At 36.6% G+C, this 21,649-nt stretch overlaps 2 protein-coding genes across 3 annotated transcripts; one reads left to right on the plus strand and one right to left on the minus strand.

Annotated features, from left to right (window-relative positions):
* The first annotated feature begins 4,855 nt into the window (after positions 1-4,855).
* Positions 4,856-12,628, plus strand: opn7a (opsin 7, group member a). Its single transcript, XM_028021135.1, has 6 exons — positions 4,856-5,023; positions 6,113-6,200; positions 7,246-7,408; positions 7,694-7,821; positions 9,615-9,949; positions 10,700-12,628. Exons 2-6 carry the CDS (start codon positions 6,113-6,115, stop codon positions 11,327-11,329), a joined length of 1,344 nt encoding a protein of 447 aa, XP_027876936.1. The 5' UTR covers positions 4,856-5,023; the 3' UTR covers positions 11,330-12,628.
* ripk1l (receptor (TNFRSF)-interacting serine-threonine kinase 1, like) lies at positions 12,004-21,102 on the minus strand. Of its 2 annotated transcripts, none has more exons than XM_028021133.1 (11): positions 20,831-21,102; positions 20,519-20,684; positions 18,699-18,855; positions 18,467-18,604; positions 18,143-18,374; positions 17,895-18,044; positions 16,726-16,802; positions 15,319-15,403; positions 14,607-15,209; positions 14,368-14,505; positions 12,004-13,253 (listed from the first exon to the last, which is right to left on the minus strand). In XM_028021133.1, the coding sequence occupies exons 2-11, from the start codon at positions 20,677-20,679 to the stop codon at positions 12,964-12,966; spliced, it is 2,031 nt and encodes a 676-aa protein (XP_027876934.1). In that variant the 5' UTR covers positions 20,680-20,684; positions 20,831-21,102; the 3' UTR covers positions 12,004-12,963. The 2 variants fall into 2 exon arrangements, with proteins under 2 accessions (XP_027876934.1, XP_027876935.1); XM_028021134.1 differs by having other exon boundaries at positions 20,519-20,701; positions 20,831-21,089.
* Between the last annotated feature and the right edge of the window lie 547 nt (positions 21,103-21,649).

Genomic DNA, 21,649 nt, shown 5'->3' on the forward strand with positions numbered 1-21,649 from the left:
TTAGACTTACAAAAAGAGACACAAGTCAATAACAAGGTGAACTATTTGAAGAGGTTTATGTAAGTACGGTGATGTTAATGTACAAACATCCTGTAATTTGACCTGTTTTAGTTTTTATTCTGGTATTGTTGTAGGATTTGCTGTATGTAGTTGAAATTATCAATAATATTTGACCATTTGCTTTTATGTGTAGATGGCATATGTACATCAAAAATCAGGAAATCTTTCAAAAGTTCATTTTTATCAGTAATTTACCTGTATATTCATTACATACCTGTAATTCAATTATTCAGAAAATTTTAATATTATGTGGCACCAATTATTAAACAGTAAGGAGTAAAAAGTCACTACAAAAGACACCGACTGTTTATAGAGTGCTTTATTCAAGCATATTTTTTGGAAAATTGAATGAAAGGAAACCTGCGACTGATAAGCTTCTTGGAGACTGATTTCATTTTCCAGAAATACTTGGCACCTACCCATACTGCCAGAGGTACAAATACTTTTTTAACAACAGTATTATTGTACTTGATCAGGGGAGAACACTTTCCAGCTGATCTGGAAGACAGACACTTCACCAGATTTAGACGGTCTCTCTTGAGGAATAGCTCTGAATCATCTGACCCAAAATTGTTAAAAACTATATGTACCCTATTCATGATTGTTTTTTATATATAATCAAATTAATAAATACACAAAATAACACATTGTATGCTGAAATTTTTGTTTCTTTCTGTAACAAAGCGCATATTTTGTCTGTGATTATGGTGGAAATAGGACAAGCAAAGGGAACACAATTACACAGCTATGCCACAGAGCAGACTTTGTATAGTTTGGCTTAAGTGATTACCTATTGATATTTCCTCAGCCCTGCTTTATATTCCTTAAAAAATGGGTTTACATGATAGATGAAGCCAGTGAAGCTGAACTGATGCATCTAGGTCGCTGGCAATATTTTCCTTGGAGCTTTCTTTAGCTACAGGATTTATGTATATTTTTAACCAGACATTCTTGCAATATTAACCCTCATAAATCAGACTTTTTTCTCACTTTAGAGGTCTGATGAATCCTTTTGCAGAAGTCTTTGATAGTAACTTAAAAGGCGTAAAGAATAAATGTTAATTCCAAAGATAATGCACTTGATGTTTTTCAAAACCATACAGTGTTTATGACCCTTGAAGCCCTTACAAAAAACTTCAGATATCGTTTCTCTTGCATCATTTTTATTTTGTTGCATTCAAACTCAGTAAGATGTGAACTGATTCATAAATAAATACTGCTCAAATATAAATCTTAGTGATTTAAAGTGTTGAACCTTAGGTATTATACTTTAGTTTTTTTTCTCACCTAGACTAAAGAAGCTGATTATTTTTATAGGGTAAGAGAAAATGCTGTGAATATGCACACAACAGTTCTAATATGAACCTATTCATATTGGAACTGCATATTGGAATATCCAGTTCCAAGATGAATAGGTTGGAATATACAGTATCATGCTTCTTTAGTTAAAGTAAGGATTTTTCTTTTTGGCTGAAATGTGTCAAAGATGCTTTATTTCTGTTTCCAGAATCTGGTATGTATAACCTTTACTACAGATGTTATATGGCAAACCATGCAAACAGTTTCACTCATGTTTCACTCACGAGAAGCTCTTCCATGGATGGATGTCCTTTTGCTTTTGTTCAATCATCAACACTGAGGCCTGGAAGTGGCTAATGAAACTAAACCCAAAAAACTTGTCAGTCACAATTGCTTCATGGTTTCACGAGGGAGACACTTACTTTTTTCTAGAATTTTTTTCTCAAAATAAATAAAATGATCATTTGAAAACTGCATTTCCTATTACCAAAGATCACACATTTTTGTTTAAAACTGGTTACGATCTGAAAAGTAACATAAAACTAAAACATAAAAGGAAAGTATAAAAATTGAAATAGAAAAGGGCTATAGAAATCTCTAAGGGAGCTAAAAACACTCCTGTAACTCCCAATTCTTGAATCAGAACCTCTCTGTCGGTCTTGAAACATTTTACTCAGATCCTAAAAAGTGTTGGAACCAAAATGCAGAGAAACTCTTAGAATTTTGCTTGACAAGAAATTCTTTATATTAATATGTACATACTGTATATTCATACAGTTAATATTCTATTTAATTGTGATGAGAAATTATTTTTTAATAACTCTGGATGTAAAACTGTGCTGTCATTTTTCAAGGTTTGTCTGCCTCTTCCACCCCTCATTACCCGTGTCCAGTGGGCCAGTCCGTCAAAGCCGCCCCACCAGCAGGTGGGCATTGCAGGAAATGCCACTGATAAAACTTCCTTGCATTGCCTCATTGACCGTAGTAGATTTTTAATCTTCTGCAAATTCCCAAGCTGAATATCCATCCTGAATGATTGGAGTATAAGCCTTTGTTAATTAATGATGAAGAATCGTTACTATTCAGAAATGGAAGTGTTGAAATTCAAATGGAAGTTCCTCCAGTCAATAAGATTATAAGAGCTTTTTTTTTTTGTCCAAGCTTTCTAAAAATCTTGTTATAACTATTTTAGCCTTTATCTGACATTTTATGTTTCATTTTTGTGCCTCATAATATCCGGAAGGACTTTATCAAATTTCTTATCTCCCAATTCATTATAGAGTCCAAAGTCTTTGGGGTAAGAAACAAGCAAACAAACAATAATTACAAAGTAGCAATTGGTAGGGGAGAAATAACATGACAAACATGAAGTGAAAACCCACAACACACTCGAGGGGGGGTGGTGGGGGGGGGTCTAAATCAGATTACATAGTTCAAAACCTGGATATAAAATAAAAGGCAGAGTTCAGCTATAATTAGAAAACCAACTGCAGAGAAAGGAAATACTACAACACAAAGATTGGCTACAGGGATTAATTTGATTTGATTAAAGTAAAGATGAGAATCTAAAGCATGTTATTGCAGCTTTACTTTAGTCACCAGGAGCTGTTCATTTAAAAACCTGTGATTTAAAATCCCTTTCTTCTCTGACTTCAAGCATGAATTGCAATATGAATTGTGAATTCTGTTTAAAATAAAAGTTGTTTCACAAGAAAAATTGGAAGTTAGTCCACTTATCTGTAGTCATGACTACATAAGGTGCCTGTGGCTTTTTTCCCACCAGGTGAAATCCTCCTAAGCGCTCATTCTGTAATCCCACCAGACCACTTTGATGTCCACGCTGTGTTTTATCTTATCATGTGCCTTCATTTCTCATTTCCTTCTGCGGACATGACAATTAAATTCATTGACAGCACCATTACAACTGGAATAGTGCTTTCATCTCAAATTTGTCCTCAATCAGTTCCAGGCTCACCTGCCTGTTGGTAATGTGAGTATGAGGGGGATTTCATGAATATTGGGAAGAAGTGAAGGGTGGGGTCGGGGGAGAAGCAGGGGGCTGGAGGGGGGGGTCACAAGAGGCAATATTTTCACAGAGGGATATTCTTTTGAAGATAATTCCTACCTGCTTTCAAAGTGTGACAGAGTGGATGGTTTCTTGTTCTGCTCTTTCTGGAACACACAAAATTAATTTTGAAGCTGCCACCACATGTTCCTTTTGACCCAGTTTGATTGATGCCAGAAATGTTTGTGTGACTTCTAATTAAAAGAGCCACATCGCTACTGTCTTTGGTAACTGAGATACATGAAAGGCACGATTGCTACTTTTTTTTTTTTAATTATTACGATTTTTATTATGTTACAAAAATCAGAGGACACAAGGCTTGGAGAATTTTAATGTAACTAACGATGGTATTGCTAAAGTAAAAAGCACATTATCACATTGATAATGTACATTTATCCTTGTCCTCCAGGGCTTCAAATGAAAGAATTCAATGACTTGTAGTAAAGGCTCTAGTTTAAGTCTTGTGAAAAGTTTCCTGCTAAAGAATCTTCCTTTGTACATGGTACTTCATAGGATTCACAGATTATCTTTCTCATTTTTATCACGTCGTGACATAGTGACGTTCTTAACAAGTATGTAAGTACCTTGTTTTGTTTTGTTTTACAAAAGTTACTTATTGCAGCTTTAACCACTAAGATTTGTGTAACAATTTGCAAGAATTTGGGTAAGTTTGAAAGAGCATTGAATAAAAATGATTACATTTCAACCACATTTTAATATAACTTTAGGCACAAGAGTCAATATTTGTCAGATTATATAATAAGATATATGGTGCATACTTAGAAGTTCCTAATTCAAAGACACCATCCATTAATAAACTCTGATAAATCAGTGCAAAATTTGATACTAAACTGAAGTCTAAATCACGTAAACCATTATTAATGAACACACTGATGAACAAACTGTCATTGGAAAACCTCATTCAAAGTTCCAGTAGATAGTAACTTTGCAATATCATTAAATCACAAAATCCCACGATCATAAATGTAAAAAATATATGTTGCATATCTTTTTTTCTTTTTTTTTTTTTCTAAGGTGGTCAAATCTAGAAGCTATCGCTGCATCAGTGAGAAGTGAAAGTTGGACTAGAGAATCTTATTAAATTTAATATTTTACAATAAATAAATAAATAAAAAGTGTTCAATCTCCTGCTGCAGTGATCAACACCAGGCTAAATCACAATGACTTTTCACACACTCGCATCCTACCAACGCGTGGATGCGCTCAACTGTTTGCTTGCCACTTTTTCATCAAAATGAATTTCGCTGGAGGTGCTGTGACGCTTAATGGAGCGAGGCACAATACGCTTCTGCACCCCTCCGTGGACACGAACCTGCCCACGTGGACTCCAGCGGTTATTGACGTCATTAATTGCTGAGACCAGGTCGGTGTTTTGGGACATCTGGATCTTCCTCTCTGTAGTGAAGCCTCTCGACACAGACGCGTAGTAAAATCCAGATTGATAGGCGCTGCTGCTGCTGCTGCCGCCGCTTTGTTAGGACTGGACTCACTTTATTTGGCGTTAGCAGTGTTGGAAGTGTGAGGAAACAAAAAAGTTTGATGAACGCATCGTGGACTATTGGAAAGTAATTATTTAAGGTACGTTTTATTTATACTTCGATATTATTTAACTGGTGAGGAAAAAGGGATGAATGAAAACGTTTGAAACTTAGTCCTAGATCCGTTTGTTTGTCCATAGGTGGCAGTTTGAACGTGAAAAATATACATATATATTTTTATAATGTGAGGCATTCCAGCGCTTTTTCTGAGGAAAGCTGAGAAAGCAAATATGCTTAGGCCTACATTTAAGGACTCTCATCTGAATAATTCAGTATGTTTAATTGTTCTACCTGGGTAAACATTATTGGAAGTAGACTATAAGCCCATCGTTGTTCTCTTTGGACAGAGAACATTTCTCTGCTGATTTCAGTTTATCGGTGCTTCACAGATATGACCGTGTTAATTGTTCCCAGGATCCACTTGGGATTTTTTTCTTTGGGCAACGTAGAAATCAACCTGTTAAGTATGTTTTTTTTTTTTAAATCTCGTTGAACCATTTAATTAACAATAAACTTAATGAGATGCCAATTAACGCTAACATCAAAAGTTGACTGCTGCATGTAGGTTATTCTATGTGAATTCAGCTTTTGGTCAATTGTAATGATTGTTAGATTGTGTCCCATTCAATTATGAGACATTTTTGTTCGAGCTGCGTCTTTAAAATGATGTTCAAAATAGCAGGCATGCGAAATAAAATTCACATTAAAAAAATACAAAAATAATTTATGCATTTAAAAGAAATTATGTGAAATAAAAAATTAAAAAAAACATTATAAATATCCTTCAAGGCATTAAGGCATGGTCAGTTTGGTGCTAACAGCTAATGTATATTTGGCAAGGGAGTCAAAAGTAGAGGGGAGAGTGGCATTGAAAGTGGTTACCATATCATCCGGGGCAGAGGAGGGGTCAAGTGGCAGCACATTGTTAACTTCTTGAGCACAGGTATCCGGGTTTATGTTTTTAATGTTTCTGTACATGATCAGGCAAGGTGTCTTGGTGGTTGACATGTTAACAAAATAAGGAATTGTTCAGTTGAAATTATTTATTAACATAGACTCTAAAAAAAAAGCTAAAACAGACAGGAACTGTAATATCTGGATTTAACAAAAATAAAACAATGTATTTTAGATGGGACTCTTGGCTGAAGACATGGCGTTCCACTCCAGCATTCCTGTGCCTCTGGATATAACTGTGGCTGTAGTCTACTCAATTTTCGGTGAGTTAAGTCTACAGAACTTCAAAGGTAATGTTTTTTTTTTTCTGTTTTTAAATTATTCTTGAACAGACCAACAGCTGAGTTAATAATGTTGTAAATGAGTTTTCTGCGAGTTCTACTCAAGCGGGAATGAATCACAGCATGAGAAAAATACAGCCCAACGCGAAGTCATGCCAGCTCACTTCTGCTGTTAGGTGTTATGGATGCCACTCGTTTTGCATGGCATTGCCACTTATCTTCTTATTTAATTATTGCTCCAGTTTATATTCACCATGGGTTCAAAAAGGCAGGTGTTCATGTAATATTATCTGACACAACACCATGAAAGGCCCCTGATAACCAATTCTCTGCTCCCAAAGTTGACTTTCATCCTATGTTTTGATCTTGGTTGTATTTCCAAGAAGAGCCTACATTCCATGTTGCTGCAGATGGAGTTTGCATATGAATGCACCGTACTCTATTTAGTGTCAGCTGTCACCTGAATGGCACTTGTACAGGAATGTTGTTAAATGTCTTCTTCTAACATGTACAAGGTTGTGTTGCATCATGTAATAACAATTTCATCCTTAAACAATCCTATTCCACTTAATGCACCTGTCTTACCCGAGGTTTTAAATCCAACTAATTAATTCAGTCAATTTCTAAATGTTCTTTTCATTTTTTTCAAAGGTTAATGCATTTATTGCAAAATTAATTAGTCAGCTATAAACGGTGTAATGCTACAGGAGCACAGGCAATGCAGTCTGAAGTTACTTTGGTCTTGCTCAGGGTCTTCAGCTTTTCAACATAATTGGTGTTAATGTAAAGGTGTTTTATTTCAACACTCCTGGTCAGAATCCGATCTTTTTAAAAAGATAAAAATAAAAATACAGGAAATAATATAGCTGATGTCTTGGATGCTTGTGGTTAGGTGATTTATGATTTTAAGTAGACGACATTAAAACCAAATATGCTTCAAAACCTAAAATGTATTCTTCGGTCTTCCTACTGAGGTAGGCTAGCTGTTTCCCGGAAAACATGAAATTGTGGTTTTGTTGTTTTGCAGGACTATGCTCACTATTTGGAAATAGCACACTGCTATATATCTCCTACAAGAAAAAGCACCTGCTGAAGCCTGCAGAGTACTTTATCGTCAATCTGGCTGTTAGCGACCTGGGTCTTACGTTGTCCCTTTATCCCATGGCCATAACCTCAAGTTTCTACCACAGGTAATGAACTTAGCATGTGCTGTAGCATTGCAATTAATGAGAAAAACAAACAAAGACAAAATATTTTTCATCATGACTGCAAAATTAAATACCTTCAGTTTTTTCAAGAGACACTCTTTAACATTTCATGATTGTTTAATGGACGATTGATGAACCCTGTGATTGCCAGTGAGAGTACACTGCAAATATAGTTCAACCTACTCTTTTCTTTGTCTTTTCTCACCTTCTCCCTCATTGATCATTTCTGCTGTTCTGCTTTCTCACACCCCCTGCCCTCCCACGCAGGTGGCTGTATGGGAAAACTTTGTGCTCCTTATACGCATTCTGTGGCATACTGTTTGGCCTCTGCAGTCTGACCACTCTAACCCTGCTAAGCATGGTGTGCTTTGTGAAAGTGTGCTGTCCGCTTTATGGTAAGCTTTTCAAGAAAGTTATGTTTGCAATCTAATATTATTAACCACCATCACGTCCCTATAAAAGAAGAGGCCAGTAGTTGATTTATTGATGGAAATAGCAGAATGAGCCTTCAGTGGAGCACACATTAGCCTTCCTTTGTGACTGTCAAGTGAAGGGGCTGCAGTCGATATGACGTATTTGTGATGTTGTGTGGTGGTTCTTTAATCTGGCCTGAAGAAAGTGTCTTCAATTTACTCTCATAGAAAGGTCTGCACATACCTGAAGTTTTGTGAATAAGCTTTAACGTTTGTTTTTTGTTTATTATTGTTACTTTTTGTCTCACATTAACGTTTCATATCATCAAAATTATTTTTCATAAATAAGAAGTTGCTTCCTGAAATTAAAAATAAAATTACACTTGTTTTAAATTCTGTAAAAATTTTACCCAAATTTGGTGTTTTGTTGGTTATCAGATTAGTCCAACACAGTTTGAGAGCATTACACAGAGAGACTAACTTTTAAAGATGCAAACAGTTTTGCCTGCACAAGAATTTTGGTTTTCATTTAGCATATGTGGATTAAATTACATTATCTCAACATGTTGGTTGGATTTATGTAAGCAGTTGTCCAGACTGCTTACAAAAAGTACACAATGTTTTTCCTGTAATTGAATTTCAAAACAATTACATTCACATGCAGTCATTTGCATTTTATTTGCTGGTTCACATTTGCCTGTGTTTAAAAAACAGAGTGTTCAACTGAATGTAGAGCAACAGTTGCACCAGAAGGAACATTCATTACAGCATGCCTATTAGGTTGTTACATCTTTTCAAGTTTTATGACTATATTAATGCTGATTTTTCCACACAACATTAATATTTCACGGGCTGAATACAAATTGCTATATTGCTCAGATATATGTTTGTAGAGCAAAATGAAGAGGCACATGATTTTGCTGCTAGTTTCACAAGTTCACATTACTGAGACAGATTTGTGGTCTGTCTCAGAAAATCTCAATAATTTACAATAAAGTTCCAGGTTGAATAACGGCAACATTAGAAAGTTTTAAAATTAGGGATACCTTTGTAAGCCAGTCCAAAACCCACTAAAATTCATTTATAATATTTTTGAGTATTTGAAGGAGTAAATTGCTCCGTGTGAAGTTTGGCTCTGAGTCACCAGTAAGAATCTGCACATGACAAACTTGAAAGACTTGGACCAATTTCACAACCTCGGCATATATGTGCAGTGAAGCACGTCTCTCTTTGAGAAGGAAACATCCCTCCTCAATCTGCTAGATCCAGAAAATTGCTTAGCAATTTAACATTTTTGACCCATCCCACTGCTGTTCAGTGTTCTTTTTTCTTTTGTGAATCTTGGTTGATCAGGTTTGAGTCAGACTTCTGGTGTGAATACCATATTCAGAACGAAATAGATAACAGGCACAAGGAGCTCATGAAAAACCAAAAGTGCCTTTCTGTTCTGGGGTAAGACAGTAAGGACAATATGAGTATGCCCTAAATTATATTTTCTTTTGTTCTAACTTTCACAGCAATTATTTCAATAATTGACAATTGTGCTTAGTACAAGGCAGTCAGAAATTCTTCTTCTTTGTTACTTTGTAAGCAGCCAACTCTTCATATTTGTTTACCATCTCTTGTGAAAAACTAACATTTTTCAACTAACAATAAATGAGCAAGATTGTGGTGTAAAATTCTCTAAATGTATCCTAAAATAAGCAGTTTGTGGAAAGTTGATTACTTGTCTTAAATAATTAGCAATACATTTTAATCCTTGTCTGTTTTGACAGGAAACAGGTTCAGGCCTTTTCACGGCCAGCTGCTCATAGCCTGTGCTTGGGTCTATGCGTTGCTGTTTGCCTGCTCCCCACTGGTCCACTGGGGAGAGTACGGACCAGAGCCTTATGGAACCGCCTGCTGCATTGACTGGCGCTTGTCCAATAAGCTCGGCACGGCCCGCTCATACACTGTGGCGCTCTTTGTTTTCTGCTACATCCTTCCATGCTGCGTAATTGTTGCGTCCTACACGAGCATCTTGGTGACTGTGCAGGCATCCAGGAAGACCATGGAGCAGCATGCATCAAGGCAGATGAACATGAGCAGCATCCAGACGATTATTATCAAGGTGAGGTGAGAGGCTCAGAAATTATTTATGAGTCACATCTTAGTTTACTTGAAGACTGATCTAATACTTTTTGATTGGCTTTCATCCCTGATATGCTGCATTTTCCATAAATGCTAAAACAACAATAAAACAACATTCTATCTAATAATATTTGACTCAAAAAGAAAACAAAAGAAAAAACAATTAACATCTTATTTAGACAAAAACATGCATGTTAGTGTATGACGTTTCTTGGGGCTATTGATAACAAATAAAATGTATCATTAAAAATTATCCAAAATTACAGTCCCCTCTTCAATTACTGGTGCACCCGGTAAATTGGTGTAGCAAGTCTGAAAGTCACATTTCATAGCAGCTGTAGTAGTTTCATAAACTCAGAGAAAGATTTAAGAAAAAAAAAATCTTTAACTATATTTCTTCAATTCAACAAAATCTCAATAGCTCTGTATTTAAAATTTAAACAACATTCTTTTGTTGATAGAAAATCATCTAGTCTTCTCCTTTAACAATAGTAATTTGCCAGCTGAAGATAGCTACTCAGTGAACTAATTGTCCACTATATTTGGGGTGCCCTGTGCTGCCCCATACTGCACATTTTTAAATGGACAATACAAACCCACTTCACCTTCAACTCTGGAGAAGTAATGCAGAATAACCTCCTTTAATTCGACTATGTAGAGATGTCACTTTTTCATAGAGTTGTAGTTATGTATTCACTTTCTACTGTGCTTGTTTTTTTTCTTCTTCAAGCTAAGCGTTGCTGTCTGCATTGGATTCTTTACAGCATGGAGTCCATATGCCATAGTTTCAATGTGGGCCGCCTTTGGAGAAATCGAAAGCATTCCCCCTCTTGCATTTGCAATGCCTGCTATGTTTGCAAAGTCGTCGACTATCTACAACCCGATGATCTACCTAATGCTGAGGCCTAATTTTCGACAAATCATGTGCAGGGACCTGGGAACGCTATTCCAAACATGTCTGAAGGGATGTCTCGTGTTTAAGGGCCACGCGAAGTGCTGCTCGAAACCAAACGTCATGCTCAGACGTCGCACAGCTCACAGACAGACCAACCAGCCTCCCTTATCCATCTCCTCTACTAAACTGCCTACAGTGACTATGAGGGATCTCAGGTGTCAGAGGTGCATGGACAATTTTGAATGCTTCAGACACTACCCTCAAATGTGTGGGATTGCTAATCCAGCCGCCAACACGGACTCATCAAGAGATCAAGAAACTCCGGTTTTGCAAACATTTAGCCAGATGTGTGAGAGTGAGCATCCAAAGAAGTCCCTGATGGCCACCGTAAGGACATCAGATACAAACTATTTCAATATCAGTTTGGAGATGGTTCCCAGGTACACAAAGGAGGCTTGGCCCTGATAATATTTAGAATGTGTCTGACATGTTTAGAAAATGTGGAAATATCCATTCCATTCAACCAGTCAAAGTGAGAGGCTACATGTGCAATTTGAACCTGGAATCATCCTGCACCAGTGCTAACAACAAGAAGCTAATAACTGCCCTTCCTTACAGCCTGCAACAATTTTTTTAAGATTCAGAAATTTATACTATACCGTTATGTCTTTTTTGGCAACAGCTATGTCCTATAACATGTTTGTCATCTTTTTATTTTATTTTGCTATGGACAGAATAAGAAAAAGTTTGGTCAAGTCTTCCACTAACTAAAAGAGGGTATTGATGTGATACAGTAAAAATAGGTTTGAAGATTTAAACATTTGCTCTTTCATATATATATATATATATATATATATATATATATATATATAAAAACAGAGCTCATTGTTGAAAAATTTACTCTGACCTTATCTAAGGCCAGTGATGCCTGCAGTTCTGAATTATTTATTTTTTGTAACTTCCTGAATTGGTGGTTAAAATAATTTTGGTGGTATGGACCCTCCTGGGAAGGTTTCCCTACAGCTTCATGTTGTCTCCAACTGTAAATAATGACTCTCACTGTGGTTTGTTAAAGTCTCCAAAGCCTTTGGAGTGGGTTTTAAAATCAATAAATAGAAAACTGGGAACACAAACAGATGTACAGACACATATGGACAATGTTTATTGTAATATCCTTTCAGCAGAACACTACCGACAAGAGCCTTGAATTTGTAGAAATGTACCACTGATTGTGCAAATATATGCAACCTTAATCTTAATCAAGCAGAAGTCCAGAAAGCCAGTTCAACAAAGACCTGAACACATAGCAAAACATGAGGAAAAGACCATCATCTACAATACTTCCAAGAAACAGCTCATCAGAATGAAAATATTGTGAAAATTACAGTAATTTGTGCAATGAGTCATCAAACAGAAAGGTCAGAAGTAATTTATGCTTACTTTTCACTGTCACTGGGTTTACATTCTTGAAGCTCAAAATGTGCAACAAGCCTTAAATTTACTAAATATTATTGTAGAAATATTGCACCACAAAAGTTTTATGCTTTTGTATGTTCAACATACCATTTTCTACTATACGTGGTATTTTTGACTCAACCTATCTTGAAGGTTCAATTTAAACATGTTGCTCAAACATGATGGCTTTTTATCATTATTCCACCATGTAACAAAACAAAAACATCAGAAAACCCCTATTAAGAACGTCAGTTTGGCTCAGACCACACATATGTAAAATGAGCTACAAAGATAATATTGAAGTAATATAAAAAACGTTTGCATATTGTCTTTGCTTTATCAAAACTGGTCCAGCAGAAATTTAACATGTCTTTTTAAACTAGTTACATTCATAATCAGTCAATGTGAACTTTTTATTACTAAAGAGCATCCTCCAAAAAGTATGCTTGATGGCATACTTCCCAAAATTGTTCATCATAATAACTACTAAAAAGTAGGTAATATTTCAGATTTTAAAGCCACACCAAAACACTTACTGGTACAATATTGTTAAACCGTTTCCCATGAAACCCAAAGTAAGTTGGCCTCAGCGGCTTAAAAATAGTTCAGAAAATATGACCACTGTTAAACGAAAAGAGCGAAAACTACTCAGAAGAATCGCACAAGTCCAGTATTTTCTGAATGACATCTACTTTTATATTTCCTTGAAGAGCTTGGCAAAGCCTCCCAATTGTACAGTTCAAAGATCCCTGCTTTCTTTTCCAGTATTCCAACATCTGGTGCACCATCTCTGGTAAGCCATCGCGGTAGTAGTCGTGTTCTATGGTTTCTATTTCCACCTCTGTCAAGCCCAGGCGTCGCGCACAGCGTTTCCATTTCTTCCCCATGTTCTCCCTCAGCATGTCCAGCTGTGACTCTTTTACCACATGGTCCGCTAAATGAAAGATAAGGCAGTAAATGACAATAAATGACAAGTCCTCAAATAGAGAGAAAATGCTTTGAGTACAATCTGTTGTAACAGTTGAGCTGTAGTAAATTCCTGGACCAACACATCCTGGATCAACAACCTCTTGTTAATCAATGTTTTGATCAGTCTTTTAATTCACATGGTTTATTATCTCCTGACGAAGTTATTTTTAACAGTAAACATTCATATTTACTGCATACCATGAAATGCATTGTAAATAATGACTTTACAATGTCTATACTCAGACCCGTTGCCATGGCAAACGACACCAAACCTCCACTATCTGTATTCTGTTATTGTCTGTGGTAAAAGACAGTTTCCATATAAGCTTTCAAACCGCGCCAGAGTTCACTTCAACGAAACCGTATTTTGAAAGAAGCTCCGCTTTGGACCACTTTGTATTGTATTTGGCTGTAGCAAAGAGGAGAAATGCAGCCACTCAGCCTTGAGACTTTATCAGACTGCTTCAAATGATTTTTACTTATCTCTCCTACTCACAGAGTAACACTAAATGCAGATTAGTCATCAAACATTCCCGTCTTTAAATTCTGAATTTGATCTTTTCCTTATATGCCCCAGATTAGTTTTGCTAAGTGTACAAAGGGAAAAAAAATTGTATGCTTGATGGCAACATTTTTGAGTCAAACATGTCTTTTTGTTTAATTAAGTAAAATAAGTTCTCCAATCTTCCATCTTTAAAGTTGTTGTGAAGTTAACCTTCACGTGTGTCTTTGAAAACTGTTCAATCTATATTAAAAAAAAATATTACAGAGCTCTTTGCTTGCTTCTACAGTTATTAGTACGGTGGTAACATTGTTCTCTGAATTAAAAAGTGGAAAATGGCTTGCTTGAAAAGGTAGCACTGTTTTTTACACTTTCCCACGAAGTTTAAAGCTTCTTCATAAAGCTTTTATGATCTTGAAAACTTAATTTATTGACTCCACTATGTACATGTTGGTGTTTCTGTTTTATTTGTTCTTGCAAAACAAAACTAGGTAGCTCTGGGAAACAGAATAATCAACTTCAAACCTTAGGGAGAGACCTGCTAATAAATGTCTTTTATGTAAACGTGATGATTTACCATATTTAGAGATGCCTTCGTGGATTGGCGAGGCAGTGTTGCCATCAAACAAACCCTGAAGTAACTCACTACCTCTAATGCTCATTGTGTTGTTATTTCCTATCTGGATCCCACTGGCATTCTGAATGTAGAGAGGTCCTGGAACACACAAGATAAACACACCATAGAAAAGGCGATCAAAAGCATAAATTAGGTGTCAGTGAGGAACCTGCTCATAGGAGACTTGGGTTTATATGTACCTGTGTCCTGTAGAGATCCACTCTTTGAAGAGGTCAAATGATGGCCAGCATTTCGGTTGGGGTCGAGGGTTTCGGACACTGGGTAGATTGGCAAGGACTGCTGGCGGTCCAGGAAATGTGGTTGTTGCTGGTTAAACTGCGACAGAGAAGGAGTGCTGAAAGATGGGTGCAAATGCAACGGATTAGACGAGCAGGAGTTTATGGACTCATAGAGATCGGATGTGGGCCGACCATAAGCCTCTGTCTGGCTGGTGGGCTGTTCCTGTTCTGGTTTTGTCCAAGAATGGACAGAAGAATTTTCTTGAGCTGGAAGCCTAAAGCCAATGTCAGAAAAGTTGAAAGGGTTTTGAAGGAAAGGATTTGAGGGATTTTTCTGAAGGCCCTGGGCAGATTCGGGTTGGTTATTACAAGCGTAACTGCCATGCTTGTGGTAGTTAAACTCCTGGTCTAGTTTCTCCTCCAGCTCTGAGGGCATCCTCAGTATCCTTGCATCTGTCTCAAGAGGATCTCCAGATGGTTGATCACTGATGTTACGTAGGTCCTCAATGCTGGCTTCAACTGGCATTGATAAATCTCTGTGTGAACTCAAAGGAGCTGGACCATCTAAAAAAAAAAAACCCCAACAAAACAAAAAAAACAGGGAGGTTACATCAATAAAGCTGCTCAAAATTTCAAAGAACAGCATAAAAAGTAAACTTTCAACTTTACCCACCTTGATCTGTAGCTGAAAAACTGTCATGTGTCATTGATAATGATTTCATCTTCTCAACAAGCTCATCTGGACCTTCATATTGTTCCTGTAAAAATATAAATCCAGGAGGTAGAATGATTATTAAATATATCAACATTTTTCTTGGCAAATACAATTTACACCAGGTGTCGGTACAAAGTAAACAAAACAAATAAATCTACATATCAAGTTAAGCATTAAAAAAGGAATGACAGAGGTACAATGCAATGTACATATGAAGGAAGGAAGCTGCAAACAGGCACAGAAAGATAAACACTGTACTCTTTTAGTATTTAGAAAGTGATCTTTCAAAAATAACCCTAAAGACTCAAGGAGCACATGCACACTGCTTCAGAAATACCTGGAATTAGCAGATACAATTTTTCTGTGAAAACAGTAAGTAATGAACACAATGTCCTCTTGGCATGCCACTGAGGAATAAAAACATCTTGTTGAAGTTTGTTTGGACAGGCCGACTAAATGAGTAAAGAATACAGTAAGACCAGATAAAACTGAGATTGACCTATTTGGATGTTGTTACAATAACTATGTCTGGGGAAGAAATGGCACGACACAAAGTCTGAAGTCTGGAGGTGGGAGCATTATGGTGGGGGGCAGTTTTTGAGCACATAGTTGCAAATCTTATTGAGTAAGTGACTGGAGAAATGTTTTGTGACATTCTGAATAAGAATCTGAAGACAAAAAAAGATGGCTTTTTCAGAAAAGACATCTTACAGCAAAGGAACTCAAAAGAGTGGCTAACATAGTCCAGTCAATCATTTGACTTGTGTCCATTCAAAAGCTTTCATGGCAAGAGCTGAAGATCAGAGCACACAGAGGAGTTCCACAGAACCTTTGGGATTTGGTGACAGTTTATTTTGAAGAGCGGGACAAATTTACACATCAGCAATGAAAGTTTTTCTACACAGATGACATAGAAATATTTCATTAAATGTAAAAAAAAAAAAAACTTTTTGTGTAAATATCTCATGTTGAAAACATAGACATTTGTGGCTTATAGACAAGTCCATCCTATTCATGTACTTATTTTTTCTTTTCAAAGTTAGTAGGTACAGCTTACATTCAAATGTGCTCAATAGACAGGAAATTATGCTAAATATGTAATTATTCCTTGTATGATTGCTCTGTATTTATACATAACTTAATGTATGAACTAATTTGCTTTGATGTCTTTGTAAGTGAAAACTACTTGGACTGTTACCAACATGTGGTGTTGATTAATTTCTTTGGCATGGTTACAAATGTTAACTAAAGAACGTTAACATGTTCAATAGGTATTTTCTACATATGTCGAATCATAAAACTGTCAAAACTGGTTCAGGTTTTCCATTCCAGCGACTTAAGATCTGTTATTAAGTTCATACTCACCTGCAAAAGGCATACATCATTCTCTACAAGTGGTTCAAGCTTTTCCTTGTAGAAAGGAAGGAAGCTGTCATAGGCCTCTGCCAGAGAGAGATCATAGAAGAAAAAAGGTGAGTTTTTTATATTCGAGCGAATTTGTATTTTTTTATTATCTGTTTAAAGAGCTAGACGTCTGTGCACTTGTTAGACAAAAGACTTCTGGTGCTTGTATATTCTGCCTGTGCATGTGTGGGTACTGCAGCTTCCTCTCAGTCCAAGAACATGATGTGAACAATTATTAGGAGAGTCTTGTTTTTTTAGGATTATTTTTATTAATCACCAACTACTGTGCTCTATATTAATCCAAAATGTTAATAGACTTCAAGCAAAAGTAAGATTTTGGCTTTCTTAGAAATTATCAATATGTTCACGATTATTGGGCAACTATTATTGTACAAAATTGCTATGCAACTAAATGGAATTATTTTTTTTTCATCTAATTTTTATTTTCATCTGTTTAAATGAGAATTATAAATATGTCAAAAATTTTTCCAATAAACATTTGTGACATTTAAAAATATATATTTCAGTGACCAACATATGCTTGTTTCTTTTCAATGACAGTTAAATTCATGAAGTCTGTTAGTTTCTAGATCTGTTGTCAGTCAACAGATCTACATGTCGGGATGCTGTGGTTGACATAATGTATCCCACTGTATTAAGAGAGGTGTTCTCTCTTCGGTTCAGGTCAGGTGAGGAAGGGGGCCATGCCGTAGCTTTTCCAAGTTTAACGCTTTTAATGGCTGGTCAAAACAGAGGTGTACTTGGACTCATGTGACAGAGAATTGTTATTCATAAAAATCATTGTCTTTTTGAAAGATTCAGATTTCATCACTCCTTAAAAACTGGAAAGCAGGTTTGAGAGTTGATTTTGAGTCCATCTTTAAATCAAAAATGTCCAACCAGCTCATCTTTAATAATACCAGCTCCCCATCTCCATCTTGTTGCCGTCTCACTCGACAGATGGCAACAGTGTGATTAAAAACTGCTTTAAACCAAACAAGCAGAGCACAAAAATGTTAATTTCTTCCACTTCTTCACTCATCAGCAGTTTCTTTATTTGTATTATTTGTACTCTGCAACCCAAGTCTTTCTGATGCAGAGTACTAGGGTGTCCACAAAAAAAAGCATACCTTTAAATGTTGGTCTTTCTATGGGATACTGAGCCCAGCATCTCTCCATAAGATTAATTATCTCTGCAGGCGTGTCTTCTGGGATGGGCTCCATTGCAGGTCGGTTACCATGGCGAACACACTGGCTAATATGGTCGTCACTCCTTGCATCTTCAGAAAGAGAAATCTTTGGTCACAGTTTGATAAAAGAATGGTGTATAACCTGACCAAGATGTTTTGTTAGACTTAGATTAATCATCACAGCTCACTTTCATATGGTTCTTTCCCGGTCAGAATGACCCAAACCACAATGGCGAAGCTGTACACATCAGACTTCACAGAAGAAGGTGTATTAATGCTTTCCAGGTGCTCCGGGGCCATGTAGCTTAATGTGCCAGCACCTCTCTCCCCAGCTGTCACCCCCCTGAGGCTTTTCCTGCGAGACTCCTTTCTTGTGAGCTTGTTCCATGCCTGGCAGGTGGCCAGGCCAAGGTCAGCAATCTAAGCACAGCAGAAGGGGTTGTTTTTTATTTATTTATTACATGAACTGACAAAGTAATTAATGCATAATAAATGCGTTGTGTATCGCATACTTTGATGTGAAAATCCTTATCCACCAGAATATTTTCTGGCTTTATGTCCTTGTGAATGACATCCTGCTCTGTCAGATACACCATCCCCTCCAGGATCTCTAAGATGATTCTTCCCTTAATGGAGATTGGCACAGTGACCTAAGAACAACACAACAGCATAGCAATCCTACAGATTAAAATTGATCATCATTTCGAGACATGTAACATTTCCCTAAACTGGTCTTAGACTGACCTTCTCCAGCATGACCAGCAGGTTGCCTCTGGGTAGCAGCTCTATAATAAGAGAGCAATCTCTGTCCTCCATGATCACACCAAGCAACTTGACCACGCGGTTGTGGTTGAGGCTTGCCATGATACTTCCCTCCTCCAGCAGCGACTTTTTGTTTTCTCTGGGATTTAAAGTGAAAACAGAAGGCCAGATTGTAAATAAAGGCACTCTAGAAACATGCATGGTGTCTATCACACAGGGACATTGGATAAAAATCATTGTATGGAAAAACACTATATTTCTTTGTCTTACAGGGAAAAGCATGGCACAACTGCAACTGCAAAAACCTAACAAGACATGATTTCTCTCTTAAAATGTCATGCCAGGCAAAGACAGTATCAATCAGAGAAGCAGACAAGAGATATATTATAGTTCTGAAGGACATGCATAAATCAACAGCGCAGGAGGGAATAATCTGTAAAAACAATCATTTGTGCAAAAAATCTGTCCTTTATGGAAGTTTCATGAAGAAAGATGCTCTCCTGAGATTAATCATTTCTGTCTAAATGCAAAACTCTATGTGGTAGAAAATTAACATTGCACATCACCATAAATGTACCAGCCACGCTGTTAAACATGGTGGAGGCAAAATCATGCTGTGAGGAAGCCTTTCTTCAGCAGTATCAGGGAAGCTGCACTGAGCTGATGGAAAGGACTGATTGAGCTGAATACTTGCGAAATCAATGAAGACCTGCTAATAACTGAAAGAGATTGGGGTAGATGTTCATCTTCCAGCAGGACAACAATCATAAACAGCCAGACTACAGCAGAATGGTTTAAATCAAATCATATTTATGGATGCATTAGACCTCAACTTAATTCAGAATCTGCAGCAATACTTGTTAACTACTGATGCTAGTCTCCCTCTAATCTGACTGGTCTTTAGCTATTTTATAGGAAAAAATTAATTGACTTTTCAGTTTTGAGGTGTGCAAAGTTGCTAAAAATAGTAAAAATAATTGCAGAAATAATTGGTTCTACAGACCACTGACTCATGGGCGGTAAATATAAATCTCTGTGCTGATTTGACTCTGACTGACACACACAAAAAAAATACAAATTACATGAATGTACAATAACATTTAAGTGAAACAAAATATAAAAGGTCCAATGCTATACTGCTGCAAGACACTGCAGATAAATAGCTTTTATAAACAAACTATTTACACACAAGCTATTTATCTGAGGTCTTTAATGCTGCAGAAATATTTTAGATGGAACATGTTGATAAAAACACCGATTTGATTACTGTAACTCCTAACGCATGAAAATACATCATTTCCCTTTCTCACCTACACTTCCTGAATGCATTTGTGGACAAAGCTGCACATGAAATAATGCAAAGAAAACTGTATATAACTGACAGCATCTAAACTAAAATAAAATTTAAGCTGCCAATGCCAGCCTAATAACTGTGAAGGGCAATGCATGCAAGCAAAGCCATATTGCTATAGAAATTCTTAGAAGAGCTTTAAATGTAGGTGTTGCTTCTGGTCTGAGAAAACGGATGTCAGACATCCGCATTTCAGATGGACCTACGTCTCATTCTGAATGAAAAGGAAGTGATCAAAAAAAAGAAATCTGTGCATGCTTTTTCCACAGAAGAATCATAAGTTGTGATGCTTAACACGCCTCTTTGCACATCTGAGAAGCAATTTCCTATTTTCTTCTTTTTTCTTTCGCACTTCCAGATTAGAAATACTTTCTTTAAACAGACTGTACTCGTGATACGCGTTAGAGGAAGGGGAATACCCAGTCTGGCGGTGGGCACATTGAACACTTACTCGTTGCGAAGTGGACCTGTATACACGGTCTTCAACACCACTTGGCCCAAAGTAGCATGGTAACACAAATAGACCTCTCCAAATCCTCCATAATCCAGAGGTTCCCTTTTGATGAGGTCTGTTGATCTCATATGAAGCGATAGCTCAGGCGCGGTAGCCATCACCGCTGCCAATAACAAGACACTGTCGGAGTTACAAAAAGTACAGCTCAAAAGGGTAAAACATAGTGGTTAAAAACTTAACAGACAGTTGATCATGCATAAAAATAAGCAAATGTTATAAACTACATGAATGGCCCGGTGAATTACTCACCCGTAACACTCAAAACACTGTGATAGCCTCAAGAGGAAAGCTAGAAGCTAAGTTTTATGACTAAACAAACTTTGGCTTTCTTTACTTTACTTTTTACCGAAACACGTAATTGATTAAAGTGTCTTATAGCATTAATACTGAAACAAAGACGTAAAACAAATATTAAAAACTGCCTTAAAATCCAAGTAAAGTCGCACAATCTTTGTATTTCCGGTAAAGTGTCGTCAAACATCGAAGTTTTTTTTAGAAGCGAAACACGTATCAGACTACAACCAGGCTTTACAGATTGAGGTCAGAAAAATACACCGAGGATGACTAGTAGATTTTAATATGCGATGCTTTCAAACGACTCAAAAGTGCATTTACAGTATACGCAATCATACTACCGACTCCACCTTTCTGTCATCTTTTTGTAAAAAAAAAATGCTGAATTCTTCTGAGAAGTGGTTTCACATTGGAGTTGGATTCACTCCCCAGTCGAAGCCATACGTCAATTAGTCCGCCATATTGTAAGTGGCAAGTTCGCCTTGACAACCACTTTTTTTTTTTTAAACTGGGATTTTTACAAACAAACTAAGTAAAAACAACCAAATAAATAAATAGAAACTGAGCTTTTCATCCCATGAAATATACTAATATAATTTAGAAATCTTACTTTTAGAAAAGTAAGATTACTAAAATTAATCTTACTATATCTGTGAATATTTATGAAGACATAGCAAACAAGTTAATCCAATTTTAGTTTACATTGCAAGGAACACCAATGACACACTCACTACACTTAAACATAACAATTTTCTTTAAATTATATTTAATTTT

Source organism: Xiphophorus couchianus, chromosome 6 (genome assembly GCF_001444195.1).
Source record: "Xiphophorus couchianus chromosome 6, X_couchianus-1.0, whole genome shotgun sequence".
Classification (NCBI taxonomy): domain Eukaryota; kingdom Metazoa; phylum Chordata; class Actinopteri; order Cyprinodontiformes; family Poeciliidae; genus Xiphophorus; species Xiphophorus couchianus.

Bases quoted from the DNA above. Each gene is read 5' to 3' on its own strand.
- opn7a (XM_028021135.1), top strand. From the start codon at position 6,113: ATGGGACTCTTGGCTGAAGACATGGCGTTCCACTCCAGCATTCCTGTG. The intron at 7,409-7,693 runs GTAATGAACTTA...CCTCCCACGCAG, and splicing joins ACCTCAAGTTTCTACCACAG to GTGGCTGTATGGGAAAACTT. The intron at 7,822-9,614 runs GTAAGCTTTTCA...CTGTTTTGACAG, and splicing joins AGTGTGCTGTCCGCTTTATG to GAAACAGGTTCAGGCCTTTT.
- ripk1l (XM_028021133.1), bottom strand. From the start codon at position 20,679: ATGGCTACCGCGCCTGAGCTATCGCTTCATATGAGATCAACAGACCTC. The intron at 18,856-20,518 runs GTAAGTGTTCAA...TTTAAATCCCAG, and splicing joins ACAGGTCCACTTCGCAACGA to AGAAAACAAAAAGTCGCTGC. The intron at 15,404-16,725 runs GTGAGTATGAAC...ATATTTTTACAG, and splicing joins ATGATGTATGCCTTTTGCAG to GAACAATATGAAGGTCCAGA.